At 50.1% G+C, this 17,846-nt stretch overlaps 6 protein-coding genes across 8 annotated transcripts; 2 read left to right on the top strand and 4 right to left on the bottom strand.

The window, feature by feature from the left end:
- Positions 1-2,098: 2,098 nt before the first annotated feature.
- On the bottom strand, positions 2,099-4,350 carry LOC118509688 (deoxyribodipyrimidine photo-lyase). Of its 2 annotated transcripts, none has more exons than XM_036050740.1 (2): positions 4,162-4,350; positions 2,099-4,073 (listed from the first exon to the last, which is right to left on the bottom strand). In XM_036050740.1, exons 1-2 carry the CDS (start codon positions 4,227-4,229, stop codon positions 2,501-2,503), a joined length of 1,641 nt encoding a protein of 546 aa, XP_035906633.1. In that variant the 5' UTR covers positions 4,230-4,350; the 3' UTR covers positions 2,099-2,500. The 2 variants fall into 2 exon arrangements, with proteins under 2 accessions (XP_035906633.1, XP_035906634.1); XM_036050741.1 differs by having other exon boundaries at positions 2,099-4,161; positions 4,221-4,347.
- Positions 4,351-4,560: 210 nt separating this feature from the next.
- On the top strand, positions 4,561-5,337 carry LOC118509779 (DNA polymerase epsilon subunit 3). The gene is made up of 2 exons (XM_036050918.1): positions 4,561-4,984; positions 5,060-5,337. Exons 1-2 carry the CDS (start codon positions 4,714-4,716, stop codon positions 5,176-5,178), a joined length of 390 nt encoding a protein of 129 aa, XP_035906811.1. The 5' UTR covers positions 4,561-4,713; the 3' UTR covers positions 5,179-5,337.
- LOC118509761 (RNA exonuclease 4) lies at positions 5,209-6,447 on the bottom strand. The gene is made up of 4 exons (XM_036050892.1): positions 6,235-6,447; positions 6,102-6,140; positions 5,653-6,034; positions 5,209-5,576 (listed from the first exon to the last, which is right to left on the bottom strand). The coding sequence occupies exons 1-4, from the start codon at positions 6,257-6,259 to the stop codon at positions 5,354-5,356; spliced, it is 669 nt and encodes a 222-aa protein (XP_035906785.1). The 5' UTR covers positions 6,260-6,447; the 3' UTR covers positions 5,209-5,353.
- A 163-nt stretch (positions 6,448-6,610) lies between these two features.
- Positions 6,611-7,440, top strand: LOC118509771 (WASH complex subunit 3). The gene is made up of 2 exons (XM_036050909.1): positions 6,611-6,863; positions 6,943-7,440. The coding sequence occupies exons 1-2, from the start codon at positions 6,831-6,833 to the stop codon at positions 7,405-7,407; spliced, it is 498 nt and encodes a 165-aa protein (XP_035906802.1). The 5' UTR covers positions 6,611-6,830; the 3' UTR covers positions 7,408-7,440.
- On the bottom strand, positions 7,365-10,033 carry LOC118509660 (anaphase-promoting complex subunit 2). The gene is made up of 3 exons (XM_036050624.1): positions 9,890-10,033; positions 7,970-9,821; positions 7,365-7,899 (listed from the first exon to the last, which is right to left on the bottom strand). Exons 1-3 carry the CDS (start codon positions 9,950-9,952, stop codon positions 7,451-7,453), a joined length of 2,364 nt encoding a protein of 787 aa, XP_035906517.1. The 5' UTR covers positions 9,953-10,033; the 3' UTR covers positions 7,365-7,450.
- Positions 10,034-10,530: 497 nt separating this feature from the next.
- Positions 10,531-16,242, bottom strand: LOC118509630 (flocculation protein FLO11). 2 transcript variants are annotated; one of them, XM_036050516.1, is made up of 5 exons: positions 16,000-16,242; positions 15,097-15,210; positions 14,793-14,970; positions 11,413-14,704; positions 10,531-11,333 (listed from the first exon to the last, which is right to left on the bottom strand). In XM_036050516.1, the coding sequence occupies exons 3-5, from the start codon at positions 14,888-14,890 to the stop codon at positions 10,563-10,565; spliced, it is 4,161 nt and encodes a 1,386-aa protein (XP_035906409.1). In that variant the 5' UTR covers positions 14,891-14,970; positions 15,097-15,210; positions 16,000-16,242; the 3' UTR covers positions 10,531-10,562. The 2 variants fall into 2 exon arrangements, with proteins under 2 accessions (XP_035906409.1, XP_035906407.1); XM_036050514.1 differs by having other exon boundaries at positions 14,793-15,210.
- Positions 16,243-17,846: the final 1,604 nt, after the last annotated feature.

The raw sequence follows: 17,846 nt of genomic DNA on the forward strand, positions 1-17,846 counted from the left end.
TCTGTTTCAATTTGAGGAATCTGCGAAGCGGTTGGTCACAATTCATATCGTTTGCTACCCCAAGAAGCAAATGCCATCGCTCCTTCTGTTGAAAAAGATCCAAGGATCAATGGATAATTGACGGTGTAGGCTTCTGCCAGGGGCCCCGTGGGTGAGTAGGCAGTCGGCGGTGGTGAGGGAGCCCAATTATTTCTACTACATAAATTATGGAAAATCATGGCCGCGCCAAGAAAGAACCGATGAACAGTGGGTGACCTCATATAAGGGGGTTTTGCCTTGCCTTGAATTAGGTGCCTCGCTTTAGGGTGTAAGGGTCTGATGGCCTCGCTGGTAGTTGCCTGTAAGATAGTAGGACCCCTTGGCCACACGTTGTAAAACATCGAGATCCTTAGTGTCCATTTGGAGCTCATCAGAAAAAAATTGCTGTCCCTCTCCAAGTTTACCAGGTAAGTTTACCAGGTAACTTACCCGGTCCGCCCACGCCGCCCGGCCCGAAGGAGATCTCTTATTTGTTTGCCAATCATTGCACACCTAAGGAAACAACCAATATAATGGATTTTGACCCGGAAATGCATTAAAATGTAAAGCATTAATATATGGGTCTTGTTCCTTTCTATTTTCGGGATCGGAATAAAAATCTAAGGCTGGATGTTGATCGCATTACGTTAGGATTAATCGTTAGTAGTAGTGTAACTGTTAGTGCTATGTTAGCAGTGTAGTGTTACACGCGTATAGTAGTGTAGTGTGTAGTGTGTGTCGTAACACGCGCGGTGCGTGCGTACGATGTGTGTGTGCGTAAGACGTATCAAGAAGGGTGTACACATCTTCACCACAAATGCTTCAAAATATGCATTTAATCACGTTGATATAACTTTTTCTATAAAGTAACAAAAACCACACTGAACTAACTACTCAAACACACTTGCATCACATGTACATCGGTTACTTTGATTAATACCGGTCGGGAAACGAACGGGAACGAACGGCGGCAGTTACCATGGAGAAGTAACGCATCGTTAGCCCTTTGTCTATTCTACTCTGCAGCGGAATAACTCTCATAAGACTCTGAAGACCACGGAAGGACATGGACTAAAATGGTAGAAAATAAGAATAAGAACGAAGTCAACGTTTTGAAACTTCTGAGTATATCGAAAGCCCCTTTCATGAGTAAGAACAAGGTAAATGGCATTTAAATTTTCTTCAACATCTCGCTCGGAATAATTGAAGCCAAGCTGTCTGAATCTATTGGTTGTAACAAATTAATTGCTTCTGCTAACACTTTTCACTCCTCATGGTTGGTTCTTTGCTTTTGGGCGGCCCGGTGGTAGAGGTGACAACGGCGCCGGTCTTCATTCGGCGGGACCGGAACTCAAATCCCATCCGGACCGCTTCCCCCGTAGTGAGAACTGACTATCCGAACTACTATCCGGTATCAATAAGTCTTACAAGCCATAAATGACAGGCATGTCCTAAGAGGTCGTTAGGCCCAGGGGAGAGAGAAATGGTCTGTCCTTCGGATTATTGATTGCCGTACGACAGCGTTATTTACTAACTACGTGAGAATAATTCTTCTTGTCTCCTAAACTGATGGCTGGAGCCACTTTACCCACAAGTGGTTGGGATTGTTCTTCCGCATCCTCAGCTGCCCCCAGGATAGCTGTTCCTGATAGAAGGCTCTGCTAAAACTCATAAGCATCTTATCAATTTTTCCTGACGAGCGTAATTGACGCCCTAATCTTGTGCCCTTATCCAGTATAGATATTCAAGTGTTATCTGCATTTTTTACGGCTGAGTTCTTGGCTATCTGCTTATGTGCTTGTGGTCTAAACTTACCACACTTGCTAGAATGACAATAATCGACGGCACTTATCGGGTGAAAGTCAGGCGACCATTTAATATAAGTCAGTTATGAGCTGTACGATGATCTCATTATCCTTCAGCGAACTCGAATCATCAGTCTCCGGGTAGAGGCAGGGCATGTCATAAGAATGACACCAGGAAATCCCGTGCTTTAAGTCTATACAGGCTCATATTCATGTTTAAAGTCATCCATATTTTAATAGCACAATCCATTTTAATAACTTGAACGATGAGATGATTCCTTATGCGATAAAAGTAATATTTATTCAGCTCGATAATTGTACTGCAGTTGCTTGAACACGGAGTGTGGATATCTTCGCCATCGTGAGCAAAGTTCGTATGGATGAACTGTACACCGGTGTCAGGGAAGTTCCTTACTTACTTACTAGTGCCGTGAGTACTCTACTTGTAGAGAGGTAGACGTTTTTATAAAACGAACAGAACATTCATGAACACAACAACACAAAACAAAATCTCTGATGAGGAACGAGATTACCTTCAAACGAGTCATGAGTACAAAATAAATGATTTTCACTGGATACGGCGGACGTATGCCAAATTAACTGGAATATTACAACCTTTTCGCCAACCTAATAATCTCACTCGGTCGTAAGTAACGGGCCCCCGGGCTCCACGCCGCTTACTTGCGATGATGGGCTTTGCCGCCATGGCGCACCACGAACGCATTGACGTTAAATTTGCGCTTGCATCCCTCATAGTTCATGTACCGAATTTTGCCAAAAATCGCACGCTCCTTCCAACCCTGATCGTGAATGCCTGCGATCGACCACATACAGCCGACGTACCCGTTCGGATCGCGCCCATCCAGACTGTACCGGTCGTTCAGATAGATGGCCGTTTCCAGCGCTTCCTCGGGCGATTTCGTCCACTCCAGTATCTTCTTCGCCCAGTACATCCGCAGAAAGCCATGCATCTTGCCCTCCTTCACCATCTGCAGCTGGGCCGCGTTCCACAGATCGTCGTGCGTTTTGGCCGCTTCCAGCTCACCCCTGCTGTAGCAGTACACCCGCTTATCCTTCCGATGGTCGTCCAGCGTTTTGCGGGCCCAGTCGTAAGCGCCCTTCAGGTTGTCGTAGTTTTTGTTGTGAAAGCAAAAGTTGTCCGACAGCTCGCGGCGAACGATCGCTTCCTCGCAGAAGGACGCCACGCTTTCGCTGTACCGTTTGCCATACTTCTTCACCGTCAAAATGGCACGCTGAACCGAGAGCTGGCCAAAGTGGAACCAAGGGGACAGATTCGACAGTGCGTTCTCGGTCGGATCGTTCCGTTTGTCGTTAAACTTGCCCAGCCGCTTTTCCACGAAGCTTTGCAGCGTCTTGACGCCCCCGACATAGCCCGGGGTGGCCCACTCGACTGCATCCACCGACCGGTCAACCTGCAGCGTGTCCAGCACCTTGGTCCAGTTGATCGGGTCCGCCTCGAAGGTGGCCGCAAACGGATGCTTCACCAGCGGTGGGAAGGGCGTCAGGTACGTGGGAAGATTTTTGTTCACCTTGGTGCGTATCGTACGGGCCGCGTACTCCAGCTTGTCGGACGTAACCCACACCGGCACAATGTTGTGCGCATCCACCTGGCACAGCGGAACCTCCATCGGGAGCGCTTGCTTCACCTCGTCCACCCAGCCCATCGGTACGCGCAGCGGGCTAAAATCACACACCACGCCACCGATCTTGTGCTTCCTCACGAATTCCGGCACATTATCGCCGGCATTGCCGCGCAGCAGATGAAACGGAATGTTCAGCTTGCGACACTCGTCTGCCACCTCCTCCAGACCCTTCAGCATGAACTTGAAGTGGCGTATGGTAGCGTCCAGAAACTTTGGCACCAGATTGAAGCACACGTGCAGCGGCAAATCGTTCTTCAGGGCCAGCTTCTGGGCGAAAAGGAACGCCCAATTATCCTGCACCCGTACGTCCCGGGACATCCAGTAGAGAACGCCACGCTTGCCATCCTCAATGCTTTTGGCGTCCGAAAGAATGCGAACGCGTTTCTTGCTAAAATCAAAATCCAGTATCGATTTTGCGGTCGCTTTGCGATCTGCCTTGAACAGTGCCACATAGTCTTCGGGGCATCCATCCACCTTATCGACAGCCGGTGCCGGTGGACCATCGTTGGGTTTGTGTTTCTTTGCTGCCGGTTCCGAAGAGCTGGACGATGAGCTTGCCGATTTCTTCATGCTTGGGTGGAGAAGTCTGTTTGTTGAAGGAGGAGGACGGGACAATCAGTTTGGTTCGATTGTAGCTGTTCGATCGACTGTTTGCCAAGCGCATAGATACGAACCTGCAGCAGGCCGGATTCAATGAAAACACGATCGATGAGGAATATAAACGTAAACTTACGCAAAACATAAAATTAAGACTTGAAGAGGATGCACCCGATAAAGCCAGCAGCGAGCGTGAACCGTTTCCCAAACACGAGCGCGCGCGTTCTGTGTACAAACAGCTTTCCGCGGAATCTGTCACTTTTCAACATGTGATGAAATTGCGTCACTACGGGATGGTTCGCTGGTGTGTGTGTGTGTGGTACACTCTTTACGGAGTTATTGTATTAAAGCTCCTAGCGAGTTCATGGAACATAGCACACAATTTTATTACAAAAAACAATAAAAGTTTATAATTTAAAATTAGTTAAAGCAAATAATTAAGCTCCCACATTTTGACCACCATAAAATCCCACTGTGAGCTGCTAACCGCGCGGTTCGAAACGTCAAACTCTGGAAAATCGCGCTCTTTGTGTGTGCATGTAAACAAAGTAGCATCAGCTGGCGTTGGCCGTTTTCCTAACTTAATTACACTTTTTCCCTACGTTTGCACTACAATTTCCCCGTACAAAATGGTGGAAAGGATTGAAGATTTAAATCTGCCCAACACGTCGGTAACCAGGCTGATCAAGGAAGCGATACCGGCGGACGTGAAAGTGTCGAGCGAATGTCGCATAGCGTTGGCAAGGGCAACGTCGGTGTTCGTGCTGTACCTCACGTCGACAGCCACAACGGCGGCCCAGCAAAAGAACCACAAATCTCTGTCGGCCGATCACGTCCTCAAGGGTTTGGAGGAGATTGAGTTCGAAAGCTTCATCCAGCCGTTGAAAGAGGAGTTGGAAAGTGAGTAACAATACTACGGAGCATTGCTTGGAACCGCAACCAGGAGCAACTAATCCCGCGAGTGTGTTTTGTCAGATTTTAGAAAAATGATCAAATCGAAAAAGGACAAGAAAGCGGCCAAAGCGGACACGGACACCACGGTGGAAGGCGCCGTAATTGATTTGGAAAATTTGGAAAGCATGCAAACCTCCTAACGACAAGTCCACTGCAGGCTGCAGGATTAATGTTTAAGAATTAATTATATTTATTCGCTGCTGGCTTTCTTTTATATAAAACTAAGAGAAATGTATTTCAATAACAGAAGGCGGGACTGCAACACATGCTGACTGTCTCTCACGTGGCCCCAACTAGAATTGCGTTGAATCTCACTCATTCAAACTGTGCGACCCACGCAGGTATCGCGTTCTTTTCCCATTCCTTCTCGAAAAGCATGTAAATCTTCATGGCAGCCCGTGCATCTTCGACCGAATCGTGTGAACCGTCCTGAATGTCTTCGCCCAGCAGTGCAAACGCTATGCTTTTCAAGCTAGGTGTCCCGAACGCACCTGCTTTCTTCGCTATTGGACGGAACCGGGAAGTGTCGCGAATGTTGCTGTGGAAGAAACCAACGGAATGGGAACGCTTAAAACTCGTTTTCTGTTTTAGCAAACAGCGGGCGCTAAGCTTACTACTTAGGATGTCGCAGGTTTAGCACCAAAAGATCGTTCTTCAGCGCGTGACCGACCAGAATTTTGCCGTGTATAATCTGCCGCACCAGTTCACGAACTGTTCTAAAGTCGACACCGTGCGTTATGTGTTCCGGTCGTATACCGCTGATATCGGTCCGATAATCTGTCACGCTTTCCTGCGGTTTTACGTATCGATCGACGATGATCTCGCCCCGCTCGTTCACGAGTGATACCCGGGCCAGCATGTGCTCTTTGCCACCCGGACCGATGCCAACCATTTCACAATCCAACGCTACCCGGTCTGTTACCTCCACCACCGGTAACAGATGTGGGGAAAGTTGTGCGCTTTTACTTTGTCCATTTCTTCTCGTTTGTGGTGTTGCTGTTGGGAAAGAAAGTCAAGACATCAGGCTGGATTGAGCGTAACAGCGACTCCTTGGCTCACTTACATTCTTTTAGCGATAGTTTGGTAAGTTTTTGTAGAATTTCTGAAAAATCAGATGAAAGGAAAACCCGGAAAACCATATAAGAACGTTGCTGTAAAGAAACTAATCTTCTGCTTGGGACACATATTCCGCCTACCTTTTTCTTCCCTTTTCCTGGACATGCCTGGACGAACACTGGAGGGGCAATTGTTACATGAACATCACTTACAAATATGAGAAATTAGTGATTGTTGAGCACGGTACTAAGATCTGGAAAACATTCTACACAATCGCTGTGGTTCGAGATTTCGCTACACAAGACGAATTGGTGCGAATGTTATCAAATAAACAAGCATGCTGGTTTCTGTTTACATTTTGGCTGTCATCGCGGTGACGGTGTTAAGTTTACGCGCTGTAGTTCAAAGGCTCAGAGGTGCTGAATAAGCAGTCCGCGGCTACACTTGGTGCGATTTTTGCATTCAAATGGCGCAGATGGGAAATCGAATAGCCACGAAGTGTTTGTGTATCTTCATTTAGCTAATAAATTGGCGTTTTTAGTATAATCTGAAATTTGCTCCTATATCTTGTTAATTATGTGCCTGCAAATCTATTTGCTCATCAACATCTGCTTTTGACAGTTATCAGATGTTTGATGAGGAACGCGTTCTGTTGTTGTTTACGTTCCAGGGGAAAATTTTCCGTGCATTTAAAAGACCGGTGATAGTGCAACAAGGAAACAGCATCCGATAAAAGATGGACTCGCTGGATACCGTGCAAAAGCACGAGGTACATAACTGATGGGAAATTCAAAAGCATTTGCATTTGCATTGCGACAACAAATGACCGACTCTCCCTTCCGTTTCAGCTGCCACCGACCAATCAAAAGCGTATGGTAGCATTCATCAACCATTTCATCGTAAGCACCGTTACATTCCTAAACAAGTTCGCATCCGACTGCGAGACGCGGTTCGTGGATTACGAGCAAAAAATTCAAAACCTAGAAGCTTCCCTCATGATCGTGGAAGCGAAACTGGCGTCAATCGATGTGCTAAAACAGCTGCCCGACAATAGCTCGGCCGCCAAGGAAGACAACGCACGCACGATTGAACCTCCCGCGATAACAGACACCACCGAACCAGGGGCAGTAGAGGAGGAAAAAGAATCTCAGAACCCCGAAAAGGACGCCCAGCCCGATCCACCTGCCCCGGAGAAAGATCCAAAGTATGAGCCGTACTTTAAGATGCTTCATTTCGGGGTGCCACTCGGTGCTGTGAAAAACAAAATCGCTTCCGAAGGCTTGGATCCCAACTATATTGATAGATTTTTATAATAATAGCAAGCAATAAACCGTGTACGTTAGGTAGTTCCCGCGCCTACGACTTTGGCAACTGATACACACCGCCCGCGTACACCAGCTTGTGCTCTCGGACCTTGCGCTGCAGGATGTGCTTCAGCTCGTCCTGCGTAAAGTCTACCTGGGAAGCGAACATTTTCAGCATCTGATGAATGCGGTCCAGCGGTAGCGAGTCGAGATTCGTAAGCATGGCTTCAATGTACGACCAGAACACTTGCAGCTCTTCCTCGCGCTGATCGCTGGCCGATTCCATCGCACTTTCGGCTTCCTCCTCCTCGCACACATCGTTCGGCTGCGGTTGTATCGCGTCGGACGAAGTTTCGCTCTCCACACTTTTGTCTACCAGCACGAACACGTTTTCCTTCGTTTCGCGTATCAAGCCCTGCGACTGCCAGAACACGATCCGCTTGCGCAGGACAATCGGTGGCATGTTCATCTTCTGGCTTAAGCAATCCAGTTCCCATTGCGCTGGAGAGGGAAAGAAGAGTGAAAATCAGTACGCTATCCAAGGGGGGGGGGACTGCAATGCTACTCTTACGCTGTTCACTGAAGTGTATGATGATGGCAGCCTGGGCAGGCGTTACCTGCATCTCCTGCACCTTCCCGTTGTGCTCCAGCTCGATGGTAACCTTCCCGTTCAAGGGTGTCCACTGTAGCGTTCGGTTCACCTTGTACGATTCGTACGCTTTCGTGTACTTTTCGAACATCGCTTTGATCGAGTCGGGCAGCTCCATCGTTTCCTTCCGGAACGTTGGCCAAAACTGGGACGAAACGATTAGCGCCGACACCTGGTTAGGCACGGCCAGGTCACCGGCACCCGAGTCCGGCGAAAGAATGTGTGCGTTGATGCGTTTCGATTCCGTGATGTCCTTCAGCATCACCTCGCAGCTGTGTAGCAAGCTTTCGCCGAAACGTGACTTGAGCAGCTCCAGATGCTTCACCTCCTTCTCGATGCTCAGCTCCACCTGAGACAGCAACCGTTCCGCCAGCAGGTTCCGGTACTCGTTGACGAATATTTCCTTGCTACCGTAGATGTCGACCACCATCGAGATGATGTCCGCTCGCTTGTTGGCGGAGATGAATTTCAACGCTGCCGGTGCCATATTAACCGGGTCCGGCTGCCAGCTTCTCCAGTCCGGATCATCCAGCTTGTCATTGCTCGGTGGCTTCGGCTTCACCATCTCACCCTTCGCCAGCTCCTCAGCCAGATCGGACGTTCCGTCGCCGGTAAAGCTGGTGACGACACACCGTACCGTTTCCCCCCTTCCCCTCAGATACTCTTTGATGGGTTTGGTGATCGAGCGCAGCAGTACCGTGCTCGGGTCGAAATGGGCCAACGTTTTCAGTGCCGCCACATAGCCCGTCAGTATGTCCGGTGTGTCTACGCCCGGGTGCAGCAACCGTTCGCACAACATATCCCGGATGGTCGTTACGAAGCAACGCTTCAGATTGATCTTGTTCAGGCACAGCTTAAGATCGTCCACCGCCGACTGGGACAGCGGGAAATTGATGATAATCTGAAAGAACTGATCGACGATCATGTTCGCGTACTTGTCGTACGTATAAACCAGCAGCCGGCTCTGCATCTTCGCAATATTACGCTGCAAGCACTTGTGCTCCGGTTTGATCTGCAGCGAGCCTTTGTTGTAGATGCGGGTCAACCATTGCATTACCACCGTGTTAAGCCAATGTTCCAGCTGCTCCATGTGCGAGGTGGCGTAGTTTTCCTTCGTTTCGTCGACCTTCGCATCGATACGCTCCTGGATTAGCTGGTTCAGCGTATGGCCCGAGATTTCATCCAGAATGCCCATCATCGACAGATATCGGTTCGTGCTGGTGAACGCGTCCGCAATCGCCTGACACTGACATTCGCCACTGCTCATGCTGCACGCCATACAACGGTTCGTTTCGCCCACCTCCATATACTCATCGCCATCCTGCAGGTGGCTGTAAATGAAGACACGGAACGCGATGGCATAGAACCGGTACACGATGTCGTTAAAGTCGGCCGGAAGCTGCGCGTGCAGCGTGGTGTGCAAATGGTTACAGAACACAAACACCTCGCTCGGTAGCTTGCGCTTCACGTACGGCACGTCCTGCGTCGGGCAAACGCGCTCCAACCGCTTCAACTGGCGCCGGAAGAAGGCAAACTGTTCGTACAGCTCCTGGACCGCCGTGTGGAACTGTACGAAGCTGGCTCGCGGCAGCTCTTTCGGTGATGGTGCTGGTGGTTGTGTAAAGCGGGCCCAAAACTGTGGTACAACCACGTGCTGGATAATTTTCTCGGTTTTAACAAAAAACGATTCGTACACATACGGTACCAGCTTTTGCACCACCAGCCGTTGGTGCAGGTGGAGCAGCTCGTCCTCGGTAACCGGTTCGGCTTTTAGCTGAAATAATTAATTGAAGCCATGAATAGCGATGATGTGAGCAGGAAATATTGGCCATCTTTACTTACACTGTTCTGGAAAATGGGGAAAACTTTGTCCATCAATCGTTGCATATCCGCGTCGATCGACATGGTGTTGCTTCGTTTTGGATGCTTTCCGGCAGCCGGTAAAGCAATAACAAACAGCTGTCAAAGGTCAGACGCACACACTGACAGATGTGTCAACGGATGTCGCCGAAATTCGAATGTCGGTAAAGTAAACGAAACTGTGTCGTGTGAAATTGTGCTCGTTTTCGTGGCTAAATTAATTGCAAACGTTGCCGGGACGTGAAATTACCGTGAACCATTGGTCTTATGAAACATTTCTTGAAGGTGGAAGCATCTTGACTAATACAAAGTGGAATAAAGATGGAGGAGAAAGCAGTTCGTAGAATTCGTGAAGCATGAGCGAACTCAAAGCCCCGGAACCAGAACTCAAGGCTCAAATGGTCCTGTCTGAATTGGATGTAAGCTTGAAGAGGCCTGAGACGACAATGGCTGGGATTGATTTTTGGAAACTTTAATCCTTGAAGACCTCACTGCACACTGGCAACGGCTCTCACTGCACACTGTGACAATCTGCAATGGTTCCTGCGATACCAGGAATTCTACGTTATCTACCATTAATCTGTGATATTGCGTCTACCGGTCATAGGTAAGCGACTCAAGTGTAAGATCTTACACACATAATTTATTATTATTATTAAGCATTACCTACAAAGCGTCCCATGTACAGGACCATCCCGGTCGGATTATGTCTGACCAAGTAGAAGAACGGTGTGTCAAATACTAGCTTGCTGCTGCTGCTGCTACTACTACTATCTTGCAAGTTTGGTACGGTCTCGAAAGCGGACCGGTTTCGAAGCGCAAGCTTACGACCATTGCGTCGCATCAATCGATGGCCCGCAGGCTCCACCGTATGCTTGACCAGATTGGTCGAAAAGCTACGCAGCGGTATGGTTCTGGCTACACTTTCGCCAGCCGCCGCCCCGCACAGTGCAAACGAATCCGTCTGTATGAATTCCGACAGGTGCAGGTTCGCAGTAGACGAGTCTTGGAGCCCATTAAAGTTGGCCACGCTCGGTTCGAACAGATTCTGCAGCCCCAGCTGCCGGATGCTTTCCGTCATGTTGTAGATGGTGGTCTGCGTGAAGTAGGGTAGCTGCACCTCGGCGTACGCCGTCCGCACCGTTTCATCGGGGAACAGTTTGAGCACGTTCGATATGCTCTGGTTGCGAAGGTGAGCCTCCAGCTCGGAAACATCGGAAGCGGCGGTGGAAGGTTTTATGAAGTACACCGACACGTTACTTGTCGAGCCGGGCAGCGCAAGGATGGTGGCATCGAGCACCTTCGAGTAGCCGGTCGAAAAGCCGGACCGGAACGATACACTTGGAACAATCGAGGGGAGAGATGCGCTGTTGCGTTGCTTAAACTGCAACGTACCGAAAGACGTGGCAGCTCCATTGCAGTCATGCTGTAAGAGAAAACGTAGCATTTGCATTGGAAGGGAGAAACCTCATCATCCCGCTTCTTGTTCATCGTCCGGTACTTACCCGATAACGATTTCTACTGATCGACACCAGCGGCGATCGCAGCTGCTTCAGCGTGTCCACATACTCCCGCGGAAAGTCTCCGCTCATGTGGCGCAGCAGCATGTCCTTCTGGCGAAAGTCGACCGTTTCCGCCACGGTGGAGTAAATCTCCTGGATGCGGGCTTTGAAGAATCGTTGCAACCCTCCACGTGACTCGTCGCTCAGCAGAGTGCGCGAGAACGTAGAATCCGCCCCGCTGCCATTACCTTCGCGCGCAAACGTTCGACGATACTTTGGCGTAAGGTCGGCGGCAATAGATTTGAAAAACAGGTGCGGATTAAAGGAGGTCATCTCGTCCAGGCCAATCACACCGTTGATGCTTTCGGCCGTGGTGCCCCGCGTACCGAGGAACAGCATGGACAGCGTGGTAATGGTGGCAAACGGCGAGTACACCAAGCTTCGGCCACCGAGCAATGATCGTGTGCCGTGCGATGCGTCTGTGAGGTAGTCGTAAACGGTCGTGCCCAGATTGCTGCAGATCTGCAAGAAACGCAACAGTTCCGTTTCCTCCTCGTCGATGGCGGTTTTCACCTCCAGCTGCTGTACCGGTGCCGGTCGCTCGGTGGAGCTGATCTTCGTGCCCATGGTAAGCATTTCACCGAGCTTCATGAACGAAGCCATCGGGTCACTAAGGATGGGCTGGTCGGCAAGCGTCAGCTCCGATTCGGTTGTAGTGTCTTCAAACGATTCCACTTCGTCCGTAACGTCGGCCACTTCCTCCCGACTGGCCGATTGGGGAAACTTTAGCACCGAGGCTACCGTAGCCGTCCGATCGACGTAATCGGTCATGTTAATCTCGGCGGGATAGTCGCTCAGTATGTTCAGCTTGGTAAGGTTCGCCGAGTACGTGCTTTCCTTCGGCAGACTACCGAACGAGCTCAGGAACTTTTCGATCGTTTCCATTATGTTTGTGTTGTAGTTGAAAATGCTTGTAGATTGTGGTTCCTCTGGAGCCACGGTTGGTTTGGATGTTTTCAGCACAGGTTGCTGTGTCGTCGTCGTCGTCGAAGTAGTAGTTTGTTGGACCGTTGTCGTTCGGAGGGAACTCGAAGCCGGAGTCGTAGGTCTTTCCGTGGCGATAACCACAGTAGAAGGATTGCTTTTAACAACGGGTTGCGTTACCGTGGCTAGCTCCTCTTCCGGAGTAGTGATCGTTTCGGTCGTGATGGAAAAGATCGAGCTGTCGCCACCAGCACCGCCCAATGCACCCTGCCCGAGCGACTGAATAATGGCATTGATCGAGCTCTGGGCGTCCGTGTCGTAGCTCATGCCGGGCACATCTCCCGGGTACATGCTTTCCTGCGAGTCCGCTTCATCTGATTCGTCACTCGCAGAATTGTCGTTGATCGACTGGAGTGACTCAATAATCTTATGTATCGCGTGCTGTGCATCGGAAGGAATGGTCGATGTATCTTGCGGCAGCACCGTTTGCTCCGCGTCGGTTTGCGTCGTCGATTCTTCGCTGTAAAGATTCAGGGTGGTCAGTGACATCTCGTCGAACTGCTGCTGTTCATCGCTGTAGCCGGTGGAATCCTGCAGAACGGTTGAGCTATCGATTTCCACGGAGGTTGTGGTTGGAATTGGCTGCTCCTCCTCATCCAGCATACTTCCCGTGGCAAGTGTTGTTTCCGGTTGCACATCATCGCCGCTGGATGTTAGCGTCTGCTTAACTTCACTGGCAGCTTGCGTCTTTTGAGTGACAGGATCCATAAACCACGTGCTTAATCCACCAGTCGTCTTGAACAGTTCTTCGGTGGAACTGCTCTCGTCTGCGCTTGTCTCAGAATCCTCCTCCTCCTCTTTCGGAGTGGTCGATTCTGGCGACGTGTTTGTGTCATCTTGTGCAGCCATTGCAACAGGGTTCACTGTCGACTCTGGTTCACTTTCGTCCAGCTTCGTCAGTAGGTGCTGCGTCGTCGTACCTTCGGAGGACGCTTCTTCCGAGGTTGTGTAAGATTCGTTCGAGCCACTCTCATTCCACTTTTCGGACGATTGTTCGGTGGAATATTCCACCAAGTTATCACCATCCAAGACCTCCTCCGATCGTTGGGAAGAATGTTCCACCATCGACGACGCCTCCACAGGTTTCACCGTAACTTCCGTCACCAGTGGCTGTTCTGGTGGAGCTTTTGTAGGTTGTTTCGTAAAAGCGGTTGCCGTAGTCTTCACTGTCGGAAGTGACATTTCCGAAGTCCTGTGCGTTGGTGCTTCCGTCGTTCGTACCACCGTTGTAGTAGCTGTCGGCTGTGCTTCTTTAAACATGGGCTGTTCCGTTGGTGGAGCTGAAGTGGTCGATGGAACTGTGGGTTTCGATGTGGGAGCTTTCGTTGTGCGGCGTACGGCAGCTAGCGATGTTTCGGCCCACTTTAGCAGCGGCGCCTCGGTCGTTGTCGGGCGGCCAACGGTCGATTGCACAGGAGCGGTGGTTTCCGTTGGCCGTACAGTCGAACCTACCGTTGGCTGGCGTGTCGTTTGGATGGAGCTGGTGGTCGTTGGCTGTTGCGTAGTCTTGAGCGCTGTATGTTTAACCGTGGACCTTAACCAACTTGGCGTCACAGTCGTTGATCGCTCCGTAGGACGAACGGTTGTCGATCGCTCCGTAGGACGCACGGTTGTCGATCGCAGCCTCGTGGTTGTCTCCGTTGGTGCTGCTGTCGTCGTGGTGGTCGTGGTGGTCGTCGTTGTCGTTGGTTTGGTTGGCTGTGTCCGGGTTACGGTCGGCTGCTGTGTTGTTTTAAGGGCTAACCGTGTAGTCAACGGTTCCGTTGGTTTCGTCGTCGACACCGTTATCGCTTCCGTGGGTGGCGGCGTGCTCGTCGTCTGGTCGGTGGTGCTGGTCGTTGGTCTCGTCGTTGTCCTTTTCGATGTTGCCGTCACCAAACTTTCGCCCAGCTTGTTCAGGACGTCGTACATGGTTGCGGTAGCCGACGGTTCCTGTGGTGTGCTGATCACATCCGATATCGGCAACTCGGCAGGTTCGAGATGCTCGTGCCCGTTCATCAGGTTCAGCTCATTGTTCAGCACGTTCCGCACGTTCGAAACGACGCTCGATACGATACGATCGTTGTTGTTTTTGTTCGCAAACAGCTTCAGCTCCGTGATGTCACTTCCGGCCACGATGCTCTGGATCTCCTTGAACGTCATGATGCGCTTCACCACCTTGCCCTTATCGTCCAGCGTGAAAAACTCGTACCGATCGGGGTTGAGCAGATTAATGGGGCTCGCTATTAGCCGCTGGCTGTTGTGAGCAATTCTGGACAGGAAGCAAACGTAAATGATGATCAGCTTCCGGTACAATTTCTGCCTTGCCCAGCACGCCCGGCTGAAAATTTTCTACTTACTTATTTTTACAATTTTTGCACGAACCATGCTTGGCCCCGTGCGCCGTCTGCATGCAGAGCAGCGCGCAGATCAACAACGAAATCGGAAACCTCCCCATTGGAGGTTGCTGCGCAAATCGGAAGGCGCGCGGCACGGTAGATGGACGGGTTATTGGCGAAACAAACACTCGAAAGAAAGCTGAGAATGCAGAGAAAATATGGCAACCGACAAAAAAAAAAAACCACGGACGGTGAAGATTATGTTCGCTTGGTAGTACATACGACCCGAGAGGTTCTCCGCTCCGGACGGCAGCTTTCTCTTTACCTTACATTCAGCGCCTTTTTTGCCTTCGTCTTCGTCAGGTTGGTCAGCCACTCGACACAGGCAGACACACACACACACACGCGTACTGGATCAGGCACACGGTTTCAGGGCGGCCTAGAAAAGAATATTCATTTTTAATTATATTAATTTCCTAAACCGCGCCGCCCAGCCAGCCAACCTTTTCGCTACTGAGGAGACGAAGACAACGGATGCCAGAACGGAAACGTTTAGTAAATAATTGAAGTAAAGAAAGAACAACAACAAAAAGACGAGAACAAGGAAGACGATCATTCGCACACAACGGTAAAATAATGCCACCCCCCTCGAGGCGCAATTGCCGCCCAGGGCAGAGGATTTTTTTTTTTGAGGGAAAGATAAATGCGGAGAGGGCAGAATGAGAAAATGGAAAAACCGTTAAACGCCAGCCGCGGCACGTTCTTCGGGTCGCGCATGTTTCCCGGACACTCTCCCGTGGCAGCGAAAATACGGTACGAGTTCTTCCTTTTACCCGAATCCCATCCCAAGGGGGACAAACACAGCGGCCAGACAGTTGCGTTCGATCGAATGCAGTTCCGCGTGACGTAAACGGCGATTTCTTTGGCACACTTTTCTCGATACATCCACTGGGCTGCGATCTCACTGGGCAGGCTGGCTTCCCGTTATGGACTTTTTTTGAATATTAAATTAAGGTGACAAATCGAAAGCAAAGAAGGAGCTGATAGAAGACCACAGAAAACCTCTCCCCCCGAAAAAAAGGAGAACCATCCACTTCCACTGTCTTACGATCGCGTGGGCTTAACTGGAGCAATCGTAGTTGTTTCGCGATCGCCAATAGCTTTGGTACATGCGCAAAAAACCAAAATTTGAATTCGAACCAGCAAAAGTAGGCTCACGTGCACTTACCAAAGTGTTCGGATAAAACCAATCCAACCCTCTGTCTCGATCACCACTCACAGCGCTACTGACATTGAACTTGAAACGGTGGCTCTGGGGATGCTACTCTCGAGCATGCAGGCCCGATTCTATGCTTGCCGATTAAGATGTGCGCACGGTGGCGCTCACGCATCCACACAGCGCAAGAGAACGTTAAAGTCTCTCGTCCAGAGCCGCGTGCCGTGGTCGCCGAGTCCGCCGCGAGTCTGCGAGAGATCTGCTCGCCCGAACATGTTCCGATCTCATCCCCCCATGGTGCCCGGCGAACAGGTGGTCGACGTTCTTCGAGGTTTGTGTGCTGTGTGCTCATCGAGCTCACCGGCCACTTTCTATTCGCGCATTGAGAAAGTCTCATGTGCTCTAGAAAAGATCGTCGTCCAGCCAGAGTATACGCCGCGCCGTTTATGCTCGCGCCTCGATCGAGCGTGTGTGTGTGTGTGTGATGGCAATAAATGGGGGGACGATGATGGGGAAGATGATGACGGGTCGGCTTGTTCGGTTTATTTATGCATGAATCGTTGGATCAATTCCCACCGGTTTCTCGATGGCCGGCATCCCGCTATAAAAGAGCTCTCCGCCGATGCTCCAGCGTGAAGCTTTCTCCACCGATTCGCCATTCGCAGCAAATGTATCTCCCAATACGTGCTCGAAAACCCGAAGAAAGCATGATCGTCTAGAACGGGACGGTTTACCATTCGGAATGCCACTGCTCCCGTGCTCGAATCAGAGTGGGGGGAAATACAAATCGGCCAATTGACTTCTTCTGGCTCTGCTGGCTGGCTGGCACGCGAGAGGACACTTAACCGTAATTTCGCGTAGCCCGCTCTTATCTCGTTTCCGCTGTTCGAGCTCAAGTGTCACTCGCAAATCATTACACAAAAATGCATACCTATTTAACCGTTTCAGCTATCGGTGCTACGGTTTGCCCTCCAAACAACTGGGTGCTTTGTGGTGCTAATTAGCTTTTCGGCGGTTTTACGGAACGGTTCCCACCATTCCCATACAGCTTCCCGATCGCTCGAGAGGAACGGTCAAACAAACCATAAATAGCTAAAGCGGTGTAGAATTGCTCTTGAAAAAGCCTCCTTTTTGATCGAAATCTCCTTTCTTTCCCGGTTCACTCGGCAGCCTCCGTTTGTGGGGAATGCATGAATCTTCGGATTATTGATGCTTGGTGGCACCTTTTTTTGGGGCGGAAAAAGCTGTTCTAAAAATGCAAAAATTACACACACACACACACACACTTTACTTTTCGTGGCATATTTATGGCCATTGGTTTTATTTAATTGGGGCCGGTCCGGTGATAGAGACGGCAGCAGTGCCGGTCTTCGTATTGCAGAGTGGTCGGGGTTCGAATCCCATCTGGACCTTTCGCCCGTAGTGAGGACTATCCAGGTCGCCATAAATATGCCTATATGCCTATTTTCATATCTTTAGTTATTTTTACCTCAGGCCACTTACTAGACTATCCAGGTACGTGGTAGCATGAAGTCTTAGTAAGCCAGAAACCTTAGATGTTTTAAGCGAGGTCGTTGTTATGTCAAGAAGTGTGAGAGTTACAGAGAATATTAAAATAATAAACAGCTAGTAAATAAGTACCTATATTTGTGTGACAGGTTGATGGTCAACTCCTTCTTTGGCACTCATGAGATCTTAGTTTGCCATTTCCAGCTTTCTTGACTGCCTAACTGAGGCTTGGATAGGCAGTCCTCCGTACGGCGAAACGGACCAGATGAGATTTGATATCGGTACCTTCGTGCTGGTAACTTACACCACTCCCAACTAGACCTCCGGGGTGCCTCGAGGTCCACCGGGAA

This window comes from Anopheles stephensi, chromosome 3 (genome assembly GCF_013141755.1).
Source record: "Anopheles stephensi strain Indian chromosome 3, UCI_ANSTEP_V1.0, whole genome shotgun sequence".
NCBI lineage: Eukaryota > Metazoa > Arthropoda > Insecta > Diptera > Culicidae > Anopheles > Anopheles stephensi.